Source organism: Scyliorhinus canicula, chromosome 11, assembly GCF_902713615.1.
Source record: "Scyliorhinus canicula chromosome 11, sScyCan1.1, whole genome shotgun sequence".
Taxonomy (NCBI): domain Eukaryota; kingdom Metazoa; phylum Chordata; class Chondrichthyes; order Carcharhiniformes; family Scyliorhinidae; genus Scyliorhinus; species Scyliorhinus canicula.
This window is the reverse complement of record NC_052156.1, coordinates 24,935,461-24,953,651: the sequence shown is the minus strand read 5'-3', so window position 1 is coordinate 24,953,651 and position 18,191 is coordinate 24,935,461. Positions and strand designations below refer to the sequence as shown.

Sequence of the window (18,191 nt, the reverse complement as noted above, 5' to 3'; positions counted from 1 at the left end):
TTCAACCAATTAAATTCTCTCCTTGTGATATCAAGAACTGGCTAAAGGCACTGGATACTGCAAAGGCTTTGGCCTCTGACAACAATTTAGCAACAGTACTGAAGACAAGAACTATCTGCAACCCTAGCCAAGCTATTCCAATACAACTACAACACAGGCATCCACGCGACAATGTGGAAAAGGGATGTGCACTTCAAAAGGCAGGACAAATCCAACCCAGCCTATTATTGCCCTATCAGTCTCCAGTCAACCATCAGCAAAGTAATAACCTGTTCACTAATATTCAAGTCCAGGTTCCACCGGGGCTAATCAACTTCTGACCTTATTACAGCCTCGGCCCGAACTGTCAAAAGAGCTCAATCAAGAGGGGACGTGAGGCTTGCTTGACATCAAGATAGCATTTGATCGCGTGTGGCATCAAGGAGTCTTGACAAATTTAAATCAGCGGGAATCAGAGGCAAAACTCTCCATTATTTGGAGTCATACCGAGTGCAAGGGTACTTTCTGTTTGTTCTTGTTTATTCCCAGTTTAATCCCTTATTTTCCTATTCTTTTATTTTTACCATTGTTTTTTGACCATGGATGATTTGTGGACTTTTATCTTTAAGATAGTCTGCCATTTTAATTCAAGCAGAAGAAAGCAGCGGCCTGTGCCTTTAACACAAATGGAAGGATCCAGAAGGCTATGCTGATTTAAATTGTGGACTGGCACCCATGATAGAAATTAGTTGGGACTTGGTTTGACTGATGGCCAACGAATTGACACAAAAGGCGGTGTTCTGCACAGTAATAGGATATTATCCCTCTGGAATGTTTTTACAGAACCACAAAGTTCCATTTTAGTTTCACTTTTGATTCTCGCAGCGGAGGTGAAAGACCCAGCTCAAATCACTCCAGGGAACTGCTGCTAAGCCTATTCAGGAAAAGATCCAGCTAACACGCCCTCTCGTGGGTTTAGGTTCCTGAAAACAGGGCCTGAAAGCAGGCCACAAACTGAAAGCAAAATCTGATTAAACAAGGAATCTAGTCTCAAGGAAAATCGAGCAAAATAAGGACTGTGATTCTCAAGCTTACTGTGGAGAAAGCCTGCAAGGACTGTGTGTATATGAATGTCACAGTTGGAGTTAGGTTCTTATTAATATTTGCCCAATTGTATCCGCTACTTTTTTCACCGTAAATCTTGTTTAAAATAAACAGTATTTGTATTTCAACTTACAACCCTGGTGGCTATAATTATTAGGCTGCAAGGGACCAAATATTTCAGGAATTGGGCTTGGGGCAAAAAAATGGATTTAAAAGATTGAAATGAAGGAGGGAGTTCATGGTCTGAAGTTGTTGAACTCAATATTAAATCCAGAAGGCTGTATAGTATCTAATTGGAAGATGAGGTGCAGTTCCTCCAGTTTGTGTTGGGCTTCACTGGAACATTGCAGCGGGCCAACAGTGGAAACGTGGGCATGAGAGCAAGATGGTGAAGGAAGGTCTGGGTCATGTTTGCAGACTGACTGAAGGTGTTCTGCAAAGTGATCACCCAGTCACAATACAAAGTTGGGGTAAATAGATGTTGGTAGGACTGGAGAAGATTTAATGTGGTACATCCAGATCAAGTCAGGTGTATGAAGGAATGTCTGGATGAGTGCAGCTCCAATACTCAAGAAACACTACTCCTTCTAGAACAAAGATGTCCACTTGGTTGGCACCCATCCACCAATTAAAACGTTCCCTTCCTCCACCATTGATGCAGTGACCGAGGTGTACACTACTGCAGCAGCACCTTCTAAACCCTCAGCCCCTACAACTTAGAAGGACAAGGGCAGCAGATGCATGGGAACACGAACACCTGAAAATTTTCCCTCCAAACCACCCTGACTTGGAACGCTGTTGCAGTTTCTTCAACATTGCTGGATCAAAATCCTGGAACTCCCTTCTAAACAGCAGGTACATCTTGATGGACTGAAGTGGTTCAATGCAACGGCTTGTCAATTAGGGATGGGCATCTAATGGCAGCAACGCCTAAATCCCATGGAAGAATAAACGGACTACAAATCAAAAATGATTTGAGGATGCCCCAAGGTCATGAAAAGCTCTATACAAATACAATTCTCTGTGCAAGGTAATATATACCTGGCCTCAGTCAATCATATTCTTGATGGAAGCAGCCCAGTGTAACTGACAAGAGAAACATTTTACATAAAACCAGAAAACACTTTGCAGGAAAGAAGGGGAAAAAATTATCGAAATTTAAGTGTTTGCTTTATAGATGTAACAGAAAACCCTTTTGAGGACATCCAACTTCCAGAATCTCCCCCCCCCCCCAACAACTTTTGAATATTTTCTCCAAACACCTTTGTTGAAACAAAAGGATATTTTCTTCTGATCTTTTTGTCGCAGATGAAGAATGGGCAACACTCTTCCAAATTTGCTCACAATCCAGTCCTGAGGGATAAAGAATTTAAGTTCTTTTTTGGTACATAAGCAGGGTAACATTTATTAGAACTTAGTTTTTGTGGTATGAAAGAGTGTAACTTTTAGACTTTATACTGAAATTAGTTTTAAAAGACTTTAGTTATCCCAATAAGTTCCGAAGGGGTTATTACACACAAGCTGTTTGCTGAAGTTGTCACCCACAAAAAGCATGCCCAAGGACACATCTCGCTGATGAGGGGGACCAAGGAAGGTAACCCAGATGTTGTTTATCAAGTATGACAGGAGAAGTGTGGATCCTTTCGGTGATGCCAGCCTGTTGGGGAGGGGTGGAAAATGCAGCTATCCAGGATTGTTATTACAGCAGACCATTTATCTTGGGAAATAACATTATACTGAGACATGGTAGGTGATTGGTATCTACATTCTCAATAATGGGAAGCTGTGATAAATATTAGGGGATGCTATATATCTTAGTATTGATTGGATAGTGTAGTTAAGCATGTGGGTGAGCGGCATGGTGGTGCAATGGTTAGCTCTGCTGCCTCATGGTGCCGAGGACTCAGGTTTGATCCCGACCCCGGGTCACTGTCCATGTGGAGTTTGCATATTCTCCCCGTGTCTGTGTGAGTTTCACCCCCTCAACCCAAAGATGTGCAGGGTAGGTGGATTGGCCATGCTAAATTGCCTCTTAATTGGAAAAAAAATAGGGTACTTTAAATTTAAAAAAAGCACGTGGACCTTTGTTATGATTGGTTAATTATTATTGGGCATAGAATACCAGTAATAAGTGATTGGTATATGCTAACATATGGTAACCGAATCTCAAAGTATATCTGTCTGGGCCATTCTTGAATCGGTGCTCTCTGGCGTCTCTCTTGGAATGCCTCTAGACCTTTGCTACAGCATTGTAATAGAGCCCTTGTTTTTAACTTCAAGAGTCTTTGTCTGGTTTCTTGTGAGTGCAAGAGTGAAGTACACTAAAGTCAAATAGCTGTACTTTCCCCCACAATAGTTAGATAGCAGAGGATGGTTGTCCCACGAGGCACAAGGACAGAAACCTCAGTTTGTTGAGTATTATCTTTGATTATACTCCTGACTGGATGCTGGAGAGTAGCTTAGCTGACAAACGGGCAAATGCAGACTCGGACTCAAGAGTAAATCAGATCAGATTAAGGAAGTGTATGAGAGGAGCCTTCTTCCTAGAGACTCCAAAAGGAGCACAGTACATTCTGTGACGCTCCTCTCTAGGACGATGGGAGGAGTAAAGTACATTTGGTGAAGTTCCTCCCCAGCAGACTCCAGTGGGAGTGAAGTACATATTGTGAAGCTCCGCTCTAGGGAAGTGGAGGGAGCAGAGTACAGTTAGTTCTTAACTCCTCCGGAGCAGGTGCGTGGGAAACGAATCACAGAGTGGTGGTGAAGTTTCCTGTGACGAGGAATTCGCACAAATTGTCTAGACTTTTTCTGTAGATTTTCTTTTACTGTTCAGATACTGTCTGAACTCCTTACTGGGAATAGTGAAACATGCCAGAATCAGGGAAGGCTAAATTCAAAAAGGAAGAAATTAAGTTTGTGACTGCCCCTTTACCATGCCAAAAAGCATCCCAATTTATAAAATGTAAAAACCGGTGAATTCCAACAAACACTGTGTTGTGCAGTGAAAAAGGGCTGGAAAGTGCAAACATGCAGTTTTCAGGAATATCTTAAGATGGTATTTCCCCTTGCTGCTGTGCAGGTCGCCGTAGCTGACCGATTCCTCTCAGAATTAGCTAACACGGATTGGGAATGTTGTGACAAAATTGATAAAATAAAAAATTAATTAAATTGTAAATAAAATACAAGCTTGTGTTAAACAATTCTTGAATTAATTTCTGAGTCAATGTCAGGTATAAGCTTACAGCTTGACAGCAATCTAATTAGAACCTTTCAAACATCACAAGTTTAAAATTAACTGTTACGGTTTCTTTCAAATTTGGTTAAGTAATGAGATTGAAATCGGTTTAAAAATGTAATTGGAGCACAAAAATTACTATTTCAGCAGACAATTGATTTGTTTTTAAATCACCCAGAAACTTGTGTCTATGATAGTGTCTAAATTACTTGATATAAATCCACAATTAAATAATATGAGAGCTCAATGACATCAGTTAAAAGTAGAAATTTTAAGCATACTCTAGAGGAATTTGGAATGACAGAGAATGTGTTATCATAATTGCCACCAGAAAGAGAAAAAAGATTTTGCAGGTGGTAATGTGTTTGGGTGAGAATGTTTGAGAATTGAATTTAATATAGGTGTTACGGGCAGCACCGTAGCATAGTGGTTAGCACGGTTGCATCTCAGTGCTAGGGACCCAGGTTCAATTCCTGGCTTGGATCACTGTCTGTGCTGAGTCTGCACGTTCTCCCCGTGTGTGCGTGGGTTTCCTCCGGGTGCTCTGGTTTCCTCCCACAGTCCAAAGATGTGCAGGTTAGGTGTATTGGCCATGCTAAATTGCCCTTAGTGTCCAAAAAAGGGTCGGTGGGGTTGCTGAGTTATGGGGATAGGGTGGAGGTGTGGGGTTTAAGTGAGATGCCCTTTCCAAGAGCCGGTGCAGATTTGATGGGCCGAATGGCCTCCTTCTGCACTGTAAATTCTATATTCACTGCAATCTATTTTCAGGTGTTGCCTATGAAATCAGTTGTTGGAAATATGCTTAAATGGAACAAAAAAAATAAAAAAAAATTAATCAAATAAATAATTTAACTTTAAAATGAAGGAGAATGGAGGATCTTGGCTAAAGAGATTGTGAGCTTGCAGTGCTCGGTCTCTTTAAAGAATCTGTAGCTGCAAGAGAAGGCTACTGTTTGAAATTTATGGACCTTTGGTGTGATTGGTTAATTATTCTCAAACACTATGCATGATGTAGCCTTAATCGATAGGCACGAGTGGACATAGATAACTAGTGACAAATGATTGATATCTGCTAATTTCTTGTAACCGAATCTCAAGTATAATCTGTGCCATTCTGGATTCTGTGCTCTCTGGCATCCCTCTGCTATAGCATGTGGGCGGTACAGTAGCACAGTGGGTATCACAGTTTCTTCACAACTCCAGGGTCCCAGGTTCAATTCCTGGCTTGGGTCACTGTGTGGAGTCTGCACGTTCTTCCATGTCTGCATGGGTTTCCTCCGGGTGTTCCGGTTTCCGCCCACAAGTCCCGAGAGATGTGCTGTTGGGTGAATTGGACATTTTGAATTCTCCCTCCGTGTACCCGAACAGGGGTCGGGATGTGGCGACTAGGGGCTTTTCACAGTAACTTCATTGCAGTGTTACTGTCTGCCTGCTTGTGATAATAAAGATTATTATTATTGTAATAAAGGCCTAGTTTTTAAACTCCAAGAGCTTTTGCCTGGTTTCTTGTGAGTGGAATGATGTTTTTCTCTTTCGGGCAGGCAAGAGGGGCTGGTTTAGCACAGTGGGCTAAACAGCTGGCGTGTAATGCAGAACAATGCCAGCAGCACGGATTCGATTCCCGCACCAGCCTCCCCGAACAGGCACCGGAATGTGGCGACGAGGGGCTTTTCACAGTAACTTTATTGAAGCGTACTTGTTACAATAATTATTATTATTAAGGTGGGCTCAATACTTTTTAATACCTCTAAAAATCAGATTGCTGTATCACACTGACTAATCTACTATTTTGCCTGAATTTCTATTTAGTTGAGGACATTTCAGAAATTAGCTCATGCAAAATTAAGTTTTAAATTAAATAATTATTACTTGCCTTGTGTTCAGGTACTTCTGTTCCTGGTACTGCAGATCTGATCTTGAAGTTTTCAACACCAGCTTTCTTCAGAGATTCTACCACTTTTGCTATGCCGTCAACTTGAGGTTTGTGCTTATTTTTAGCTGCATCCTGTCGCTCTTGAGCAAGCCTACAACAGGTAATGCAAAACTTGAGTTGATATAAAACTTGTATTTGTTTTGAAATAACTGCAAAGATTTAAATCATGATTTATTTCCGAAATACCTGGTGATACAAATTAACATTACAAAAAGAGGTTATACACCCACCATGCCTGTGATGGTTCTTTGGAAGAACTAGTCCCGCATCCAGCATTTTATACATCACCCTACAACATTTTGCTCTTCCAAATATTTATCCAATTCTCTTCTGAAGATTGTTGTTGAATCTGCTTCCACCACCATTCACACATTGTATTCCAGATCACAATAGCTTGCTGTGTAATTATTTTCACCACCTCATGTCACATATTTTTTGCCAATTACTATAATTGATACTTCTGTTACCAAAAAAGGTTTCTACTTATTACACATCAATAACCTTCATAGTCACGACTATCAAATCTCAATGTTTCAGGAATCCAAAGATCTTCCTTCTGAACCATCCCTCCAGCCATACACCCATCTCCTCTATCCTCCTTTCTCTACATTCCCAGTGCCCTGCTCTCGTGTATGATCCAGAGATTACTTCACCTCAGGTTGTTCACTCTACTCCTCCAAAATGCTCTGCAACCACTGATATAATCTGTATCCTTTGTACCTGGTTCTGACTGCACTTCCCTGCTGAATCACTACTCTCACCAGCCTTCAGAATTGAATAACGTTATAGAACAAGATGCACTCAACGGACTCCTGCATTACCTGCTTGGTTCTCTTTCTCATCCATTCCCCATCTGTGTGAGCGTCATTAAGCTTTAGGTGGAAGACCTCTATAACCAGTACAGCGATGCCAGTTTGATCAAGTGCGAGGTCATGCATTTTGGTCGAAAAAATGGGACGGCAAATTATCTAAATGGGGAGAGACCTTGGGGTGCTCCGATGCAGAGGGATCTGGGTGTCCTCGTGCATGAGTCACAGAAAACGAGCATGCAGGTACAGCAGATAATAAGGAAAGCAAATGGAAAGTCGGCATTTATAGCAAAAGGAACTGAGAATAAAGGTAAGGATGTGTTGCAACTATATAAGGCCTTGGTAAGACCGCACCTGGAGTATTGTGCACACTTTTGGTCCCCTTATTTGAGGAAAGATGTAATGGCATTGGAAACAGATCAGAGAAGGTTCACTTGATTGATTCCAGAGATGAGGGGTTTGTTGTATGAGGAGAGATTGAGCAGTTTAGGCCTATAGAAGAATGAGAGGAGATCTAATTGAGGTATAAAAGATAGTAAAAGGTGTGGATAAAGTAGACGTGGCGCTGATGCTTCCTCTTGTGGGGCATTCTAAAACAAGAGGTCATAATCTTTGAATAAGAGGTAGCAAATTTAAAACAGATTTGAGGAAAAACTACTTCTCCCAGAGGGTTGTGAATCTGTGGAATTCGCTACCCTACAGTGTGGTGGATGCAGGGACAGTGAGTAAATTTGAGGTGTTAGACATATTTTTAATTGGTAATGGGTTGAAGGGTTATGGAGAACGGGCAGGACGGTGGAGTTGAGGCCAGGATGGGATCAGCTATTGCATTGAGGGTGTTAGGCTCGGGAGGCAAAATTGCCTACTCCCGCTCCTAGATTGTGTTCTAGGGAGGAGATGCCCTGGCTGATTTTGCAATCCAGCTCTTGGTCCGTAACAATGTAGATAGCAGATGAAGAACATATCAGCCATGATAGAGTGGCAGAGCAGACTCAATGGGCCAAATGGCTTAATTCTGCTCCTATATCTTCTGAACTTATGAACCCACTCAGATTTTGTGGAACTGTCCTGTCTGCATCTGGGACACCACTTGTCCAGAATTCTCTATCATCGAAGACTGCACATGCACACTGCGCTCTCCTCCTGGTGCCGGCCCTCATGCTATCACAGATTCAGCAACCACATCACCCACTCCCAACAGGTTTGTCAGAACACCCTCCACCCCATGCCTCAGATGTCAGAGTGGTTTTGGTACTCCAGTTCTGACACCTGAAACTAGAGCTGCTCAGCTGACAACACTTGCTGCACACGTAGTTGTCCAGTACACAACAAGAATTGGACAGAATACTACAGTTGCGTTCAGCACAACTTTCTCCTTCTTGCATTCTATGCCTCTATTTAAAAAGCCAAGGTCTAATATGCCTTTTCAATAGCCTGCTCAGCCTGACCTGCGATCTTCGAATATACGTATGCATAGACCAGTCAGTCTCTCTATTACGCCAACCTCTTTAAAATTGTACCTTTTCATTTATATTGTCTCTCCTCATTCTTGCTATCAAAATGTATCACCACATTTCTCTTGTGTTAAATTTAATCTGCCACGTATTTACCAAGATCGCTAATTTGCCCATGTCCTCTTGAAATCTATTACTGCACACCTCATTGTTCATTACACTGCAGGTTTCATGCTGGTTGCAAATTTTGACGTTTTGACCTGTACACTCAAGTCCAGGACATTAATATATACAAGAAGAGCAATGGTCCTACTACTGTGGTCCTGCTACTGACCAAGGTACAGCGTTTCCAGCCTGAAAGACAAACCATCCAACCTTACTTTCTGCTTTGGATTTTGGATACACTACTTTTCTCCCTTTAATTCTATCAGCTTTAATTTTACTAACGGGTCTAACACTTTAGCAATCATATTTTGAAAATTCAACCACACTATCCTCATCTACTCTCAGCATTATTTCAGAACTATTATTTTATTTGAGTGCAGAACCAAGAAAGCTTTGGGAAGCAACTTTTGAAAGTATGACTTTCTTCTGTAACATCCAGTGTAAAAGTTAGAGCTTGGAAGTACCTACTTAATAATTAAAATTGGAATTTTAATTTGCAAAATTTAAAATTCAATCTGAAAATTATTCAGGTTGCTAATAGCGTTGGAACAAGTGTTTTCTTCAGCAGGGAGAAGGATAATATTGGAACAGAAATAGCAGTGAGGAGGATAATTCTGGAACAGAAATGGTTGCTATCTCCCGTCAAGTTATAATACAAGTATATATCTACACATCAATTTTCTATTGCTGTAAACAAATTGAACTGAACAAAATTAGACCCTTTGAAATAGATAAGTGTTTGAAAAGTTCTGGAGAATGACGGCACAGTGGTTAGTACTGCTGCATACGGCACTGAGGACCCGAGTTCGATCCCGGCCCTGGGTCATGGGTTTCACCCCCACAACCCAAAGGTGTGCAGGTTAGGTGAATTGGCCACTTCAAATTGTCCCTTAATTGTAAAAAAAATAATTGGGCACTCAAAAATTTTAAAAAAAAGAAAAGTTCTGAAGAATAAATTCTCTCAGGACATTAAGAATACAACATTGTTTGAACTTTGCAGAAGTAATAAAAATAAGCAAAAATAAATAATTTGTAAAAAGATTACTTATTAACACTCACTTATGCAAGAAGCATTCTTTGGCAAATTCAATCTGCAGTGTTTCACCTTTCCACTTTGATTTATTCAAGATTGACATACCTAGAATCATAAAATATAATTTAAAAACTAATGAGCTTGAGCACCTTAACATGGGTAACAGTGGAGATGGAGTGGCTGCCAAAAATAATCTGCCCTGTCCGGTCTCCCGAAGGATTTGAATAGCTAGTTTCTAGTTTCTGATTAAATGCTTTTCAGTGAATGTGAACAATGTATAGAAAGACAATCAACTCACTCTGTACAGATATTTTGGTTAACAAGATATTTTGGTGCACAAGAAACAGGCATTTGTCCACGTGCTGTGAATCCATCAGATGTATTGTTAGATAATAATTTTATATGCAATTGAGTGCCTTTTTAAAATAGTACAGTGAACAAAAATTGTAACACATCTGTATAAAAGGTATGTTGTATGAGAATATTTAAAGAAAATTGAATTATATTGTATACTTACATCGTTTTAATTCTGTTTCTGAGGCACTGATATTAACATAGCCAAAGGTCTTCACGGGATTTCCTGGAAATGAGATCATAATCATGAATAGTTAGGTTTGAGAATACAATACATGTAAAAAAAAAAACTCCAAAAAGGGCGGTCATTTTATTATGCATGCTCTTTTGCTAAATCTGATAGATACAAGACTGAAGTAAATGTTGTCAACCAGGAAGCTGGAGTTTGCCTCTTTCGCGACTAAACTTTCAATTTGGGTATTTCTTTAGTGCAATGTCTATGCAGCAGAGCTGGGGGCAAAGGAAAGAAAGAAAATCTAAGAGGATGTGACTTGTAGCAAAAAAAAAATGTAACACCCCAGAATTTGAGGATGTACTGATTGGTGAACTTGAAGAAAGCTGACCAAGAAGATCTGGCAATCTCTGTGGGATGTATTTGAATTTCACATGAATTTGAATCTAGCGCCAACTAAGGGGATCCCTTGATGATCAAGAAGTGATGTCATCAAGTAGGGTTAGCAACTAATCAGATCCAAGTATTTTCACAGACAGCAATCCTGCTGATTATCCAAAGTTTTACAGAGACCAAAACAAAGATTGGGGCATATGTGTTAGAAGCTGAAATGTCATATTCCTTCAAGAAACATGGAATCATTTTTTCATTAAATTTAGCAGGGAGTACCCAATTCCCACTGCACCACCGTGCTGCCCGAAACATGGAATCACAATGGAAAAGGTAGACGTTACGCAAATCTAAACGAACTTATTCAGCACAAGAAAGGTTATTCGGTAGTTTTGACTTTGGGTTTCATTTAAAACCCAGTTACATCTCATTAACAAGGCATAACTTTTCCAGGGTTTTTAAACAGCAATGTTACAGCATCAAAGGAAAGGTTCACGCAAATCCAGTGATTTTTCAGGATTATTGCCCCTGTAGACTTAGCTGCATAGTATCACTGACAGCACCTTCTGGATATGTGTGTTTAATCTGCACACATGCAGGTATGCCAGATGCTACCATCAGTTTCGCACACGATGGAGAACCCGGATGGTTTCTCTTATCACAACTGCAAAATCTGGGCCATTAAATTCAAAGACATTTAGTTACCTGTAACATTTAAAGACAAAGGTAATTAGGGATGGTCAACGAATACTGGCTTATCAGCCACACACATACATCCCATGAAAGAAGAAAAAACTTCTCCAGCAAGTAGATCCAGTATTTACGTAGTGGAACAGAGAATTATGGCTTTTTGGGGGGAGAATAGTAAATTTTATAAAAGGATGTAAATGGCACAGGATAGGGGACAGTGTGAGACATTACAGACAATTACAAATTTAGCAATTAGATAGAACAAACTTGTATATCTGACGTACAACTGTGCAGTGCTTAACCAGAACATTAATATTACCATCGCTGTCTTTCCTGAACACAATATCCACATCTGTCACAGCTCCAAATGTGCCAAATCTTTCTTTAATTTCGCTTTCAGAAATTGTGTGATGCAACCCCCCAACAAATAAACGCTTCAAACTTTTGGTTGTCTCCATTTTGTGGTTTGTTGCATTTTTTTTATTGGACATCAAAAAACTCCTGTGATGAAAAAGCCAAAAATACTTTCATTTACAATTAAGTAACAAAATTGAAAATCATGTATTAACTACACACAACGTTTTTTGACGGCATTCAAATTGTATAAATGGAACAAGCATATACAACAAAACTACAATTTTTCTGAACGATTTATAAATATTCAAGTTTATGTTTTTTGTAATTTAAGGCTATGGAATACAAAATGAATATTGCACAATAGGTGAAAAAGGAATAAATGGCAACTAAAAAAAAAAGCCAGATAAAGCTGAATAAACTAACAGAAGAGGTTTTTACACATGAAACTTCCGATATCAGTGGGACAACTTGCATTTACATAGCATTGTCACGCTACTAAAATATTCCAAGGCATTTCAAAGAAGAGTTAAACAAAATATTTTACTGAGGCACAAAGAGATAGATATAAGAGCAGGGAGCAAAATGCTTGATCAAAGAGGCAGGCTTTAAGCAAGGTCTTAAAAGAGGAGGAATAGATAAAAAGGTGAAGAAGTTTGAGAAGGGAATTTCAGAGCATATAGCTTAGGCAGCTAAAACATAGCTGTAAAGAAAACCTGGGACTTGCAAGAGGCCAGAATTGGAGGAGCTCAGAAATGAAGGAGGGTTGGAGGAAATTACAGATAGGGAGAGACATAGCCACACAGGGATTTGAAACAGGATGAAAATTTTAAACTGGAGGTGTTGCTGGACTGAGAGCCACTGCAGGTCAATGAGCACACTGTATGTGAATGAGACTTCATGCAAGTTAAGGCAACAGAGTTATGGGTGAGCTAAAGTTTAAGGACATTAGAAGCCAGTCAAGACAGCATTGGAATTTTTTGCTTATACAGTACTAGATATTGGACAGGTAGCCATCGAGAACACTGATGGCAAGGTAGAGCTGGGTGACATTTGCATACATGTAGAACCTGAAGTTGTTTTTGGATTATATTGTTAAAGGGACAACATGAAGATAAAGAACAGAAGGGAGCCAAAGATAGTTACTTGGGCTACTCCAGAGTTAGAGTTAACGGTGTGGGAGTGGGAACAAAAGTAATTGTAGATGATTGTCTGGCTATTAGATAATTAAAAATGAAACTAGGGTTAGTCCAGCTGGAAGCAGAGAAGAAACTTGGGATGATGATGTAGCCAACTGGACGAAAATCATGCATTCAGGTCAAGAAAGGATAATCTACCATGGTCACAATCACATTAAAAGAAGTTTCAGTTCCGGGGCTGGAGTGAAAACCCGATTGAAGAAGTTCAATCATGGGAGCTTTAGGAAAGATTGGCAAAGATTTGGGAAGCAACAGCAGGTTTGAAGACATGAGAAGACATTCGGGGCAGCAGGGTAGCATGGTGGTTAGCATAAATGCTTCACAGCTCCAGGGTCCCAGGTTCGATTCCCGGCTGGGTCACTGTCTGTGTGGAGTCTGCACGTCCTCCCCCTGTGTGCGTGGGTTTCCTCCGGGTGCTCCGGTTTCCTCCCACAGTCCAAAGATGTGCGGGTTAGGTGGATTGGCCATGCTAAATTGCCCGTAGTGTCCTAATAAAAGTAAGGTTAAGGGGGGGGGGGTTGTTGGGTTACGGGTATAGGGTGGATACGTGGGCTTGAGTAGGGTGATCATGGCTCGGCACAACATTGAGGGCCGAAGGGCCTGTTCTGTGCTGTACTGTTCTATGTTCTATGTAGGACAAGGTTTGAAATGGAGGCAATGATCTGCAAGGTCAGAAGGGTCATGGGTGGAGTTTTTGAGGAGAGGGTGATGATAGCAATTTGAAAAGAGTGGATGGAGGACAATGTATTTAACAATATCAGCTAATTTGAGGACCAGGAAGGGAAGTTGGGTGGGAATAGACTGGAGGGAGAAAGAGGTGGGGCTCATGCACAAGGCAAGCTTGGAGAGGACATGAGGGGAAACAGAGAAGAAACTAGAAAAAGATGTGAGTTCAAGGCTAGAGCAGGGGAACTAGAGTGCAAGCTTGATTTGATGGGGCAGGGAAGTGATAGACAGTTGAATAGATGTTGGCATTCCTGATGATAAAAAACATCCATGAACTTATCAATCCTGTTGTAAGAAATGACGATGGAGGTGTCAAGAGTGGATGGTCAATTCAAACATAAACTTCCTTGGATAATCATAGGAACATAAGGAATAGGTCATTCACGCCTTCCAACCTGCTCTGCCATTCAATGAGATCGTGGCTGATCTTCCAATATCATTTGGGACGACATGAGATTGTGGATGGTGGTATTCAAATTAAAATCTTGTTTCCTCTTTTGTAATCATTAAATATTCCAAATTCCTTGGAGGGTATTTGGGGCTAAATAGTAGAATAATCATTGAACAACAAAACAACATGAGCTTCAGGCATAATCCAGGAGATTTGGAGCACATTAAAGGTGGGGACTATTTTCTTGTGAATCATAGTTGTGTTACTTGCAGAAAAAGCATGCAGTCAGTAATTACAGTATCAAGAGGCATTTCAACTTAAAACCGAGCAACATGGGAAATAGTTTAGTTGCCTCCAGATTAGGGAATTATGCATGACAATTGAAAATAAACATGCATGCTTGAAAGGAAAATTATGCTCAGCTTCTATCCTAAATAGACTTTTGAGTAAAATTCTTTGCCTACTCATAACAGGTTCAGATAAATTTGAGTTAATTAACTCTGTTCTGCTGTACCGAGGACAGCAGAACCTGCACATCAGGTGCAGCTAACATTACCATTACATACTCCCTCTAGTGGACTAGTGCTATTAATGGTGAAACCACACAGTGTATTTACAGTTTATCTATTGTTATTTTTGAACCAGAGCAGTGCTTTGGAGAACGTTAAACATACATTTTCACAAGTCAATTTTGCAAGCAATGACATAAAAAAATAAAATCCATTTTGCTCTTATAATCAAGAATTTATGACGGGGAAAATGGATTTGATAAATCTGTTGGTGTTCTATGAGGTTGCAAGTATCAGGGTGGATCAGGGGTACCAGTGATGTAGTGTCTTTAGTTTCAAAACACATTCAATAAAAGTTCAACTCAAGAGTTTATTTCACAAAATTAGGGTTCATTAGAACAGGAAGTAGGAATAAACGGGCAATTTTTGGGTAAGTAGGCTTTAACTCGTGGCGTACAACATGGATCACTGATTGGACTTCAGCTATTTACAATCGGTATCAATGACTCAGAAAAAGAGACAGAAAGTTATGCATCTAATTTTGCTGGCATGCAAAGCTACTGGGAAAGCAAGTCAAGTTGGAGGATAAAAAGGAGCTACAAAGCGATATAGCCAGGTTTGTATTGAGGGTCAATCTGAAACTGTCCACTTAGCAGGAAATAGAGAAAAGCAGATTTTTTTTAAATGGCAAGACTGCAAAATATTGGCAGAAGAACCTGGGTGCACAGAAAGTTAACATGCAGCTACTGCAAGCAAATAGGAAAGCAAATTAGAGTACAAGTGTAAGAAAGTCTTAGTAAAATAATGTTAGGGCCTTGGTGAGATTACACCTGCACTACTGTGCACAGCTTTGGTCTCTTTATCCAATGAAGAATATATTTTTCTGAGGGAGTGCTCCGGTTTCCTCCCACAGTCCAAAGATGTGCAGGTTAGGTGGATTGGCCATGCTAAATTTCCCTTAGTGTCCAAAAAGGTTAGGTGGGATTACTGGGTAACGGGGATAGGTTGGAAGTGTGGGCTTAAGTGGGGTGCTCTTTCCAAGGGCCGGTGCAAACTCGATGGGCCGAATGGTCCCCTTCTGCACGGTAAATTCTATGTCTATGAGTGCAATATAACTTCATGCCTATGCCTCCACCCTATCCCCATAACCCCACCTAACCTTTGGCCACTAAGGAGAAATTTAGCATGGCCAATCCACCTAACCGGCACATCTTTGGACTGTGGGAGGAAACCAGACCAGAGCACCCGGAGGAAATCCACGCAGTCACAGGGAAAAAGTGCAAACTCGACTACTAATTCATGGTATGAGGGGGATTGTCCTATGAGATATGGAATAGATTAGCCCCATGTTCTTTGGAGTTTAAAAGAACGAGATGATGACATTTAACTATGTAAAATTCTTGACAAGGTAGATGATTTCTCTGGCTGCAGTGGTTTGAAACTGGAAGACATGGAACCTGAGTAAAGCATCAGCTATTTAGGACTGAGATAAGGAGAAATTCCTTCACTCAATAGGTTGTGATTCGATTCCAGAGAGCTGTGGATGCTTGATTGTTGATCATATTTAAAACAGGGAATAATAGTTTTTTGATACCAAATGGAAACAAAACAAGAGGTTGGAGTTGAGGAAGATTAGCTAGGATCTTACGAATGGTGGAAAAGGCACTTGAGTGCCATATGGCCTACTCCTATTTTTACATCCTGAAGCAATAATTACATGTCAACAGGCTTTTTCGATTTCAGTCATCACAGGTAATTTGTCCTCATCTTTCAGCAAGGGCTACTGGATAACATGGCGTTAATTCTCTCTAACCCGATGCCGTTCCACATGGTGCATTCACCTACAAAACCACAATGGCAATCTCCAAAGTATTTTTAATGTTATATTTATAAGGAATGCAAATCCAGTTTGTAGCACAGTAAGCTCCAACAGGACGTTAAATGGTTCAGCTGTATGCAAATCCATGGTGGCAGATCAGAGATTTGCTCCATTTGATATCAACATCTTTGTATTTAGGAGGTGGGTGCAGCTATACCAATAATAGTTGGAAGTAAATTGGTCTCAATAGCGCACATATCATTTGGAGGATGTTTCTCTGATCAATAGTTCATACTGTTTTAAGTGGTGTACCTTTAGATTTAAAAACTGGAAGTGCTGGGAATAATCAGCAGGCCTGGCAGCAACTGAGACACAAAAACAGGATAGAAACGTGATCAGTTGTATGCCATGGATATGGGAGGGGGACAAAAGGGAAGATCTGGGATAAGACAGAGTAGGAGAGATGCACAGAATCCCTACAGTGCAGAAGGAGGCCCATCGAGCACCCAAGCACCATCCAACCCCCCCATCCCAATAATCGCTTAACCTTACCAACACATCTTTGGTCATTACAGGACAATTTTAGCATGGCCAATCCACCTAACCGTTGCATTCTGGGAGGAAATCAGAGCATCCGAAGGAAACCCCCACAGAATTTGCAAACTCCACGGTCACTCAAGTTCAGATTTGAACCTGGGTCCCTAGTGCTGTGAGGCAGCAGTGCGAACAACCACAGTGCCACCGAGTCATGAAAAAAAAGGGCGAGGCCCTTGGAGACCTTTTGACCCGACCTCCGTGACCTGGAAGAAGATCGGGCCCAAACCGGAAGTGAAGCCCCACCCTCGATTTGGAGCCGACCCGGGCCTCGGAATTCCAAACCCGGCCTAACTACCGATGCCAACTCCCGGATCGCCCAGCCTAGTCCCCGGAGCTCCCGACCCGACGGCAAGACCCGGCCCAACGCGACCCGCCCAACAGCCCGCACTCTTCCAACTTCTTCCATCGGGCAGGAGATACAGAAGTCTGAGAACACGTACGAACAGACTCAAAAACAGCTTCGTCCCCACTGTAACCAGACTCCTAAATGACCCTCTTATTGACTGACCTCATTAACACTACACCCTGTACGCTTCATCTGATACCAGTGCTTATGCAGTTACATTGCATATCTTGTGTTGCCCTATTATGTATTTTATTTTCTTCCCATGTACTTAATAATCTGTTGAGCTGCTGGCAGAAAAATACTTTTCACTGTACCTCGGTACACGTGACAATAAACAAATCCAATCCAACCTACCTGCAGGGGGCTGGCAGGGACCCGGTGTGCTTCTCGCAGCTTTAGCTGCGGACGAGGGCCCCGCACTTCCGGTTCCAAGTCCGCGCATGGTGGACTCATCCGGCGGACCTGGACCAACAAAGAACACCCAAACGACCTGCTCCATCTAACCCGCCCGATCGCCGCCCCTGCGCCCCCTCCCCCCCGGTTCTAGATACCCTCCCGCCCCCGGAGCAGCCACGGAATCAGTCCACAGCCACCGTGCTCGGGTCCCGACCGGTCAGACGTGGTTAGGACCACGCCGTTGGCAATTCGGCTGGTCGGGACTAGAGCATAGCTGGGAGGGCCTCTGGCAATGCCCCCCTGCCTGCCAGCCACGCCGCATAAATTGCACGGGCCAAATTTTGTCATAAAAGTGGATTCTCTGCCCCTACGCTAAACACGATTTTGCCGCAGGAGTGCAGAAAATTTCTGCAGAGAAATCTCTCTCCACAGGTGCTGCCAGACCTGTTGGATATATCCAGCATTTTGTTTTTACTTAGGATTTCAGCATTCACAGTATTTTGCTTCTATTTTTAGATTAATTTTCTCCTGCAACT

At 41.5% G+C, this 18,191-nt stretch overlaps 1 protein-coding gene across 2 annotated transcripts in view; it reads right to left on the bottom strand.

Annotated features, from left to right (window-relative positions):
• Positions 1–18,191, bottom strand: part of nol8 (nucleolar protein 8) — a 73,838-nt gene that overhangs the window by 54,845 nt on the left and 802 nt on the right. For both annotated transcript variants that reach the window (XM_038812592.1, XM_038812593.1), the window contains exons 2-6: positions 11,638–11,819; positions 10,230–10,292; positions 9,739–9,817; positions 6,192–6,342; positions 2,368–2,436 (exon numbers count right to left, since the gene is read on the bottom strand). In XM_038812592.1, coding sequence (XP_038668520.1) covers positions 2,368–2,436; positions 6,192–6,342; positions 9,739–9,817; positions 10,230–10,292; positions 11,638–11,819 — 544 coding nt within the window. The remainder of the gene's footprint in view (positions 1–2,367; positions 2,437–6,191; positions 6,343–9,738; positions 9,818–10,229; positions 10,293–11,637; positions 11,820–18,191) is intronic.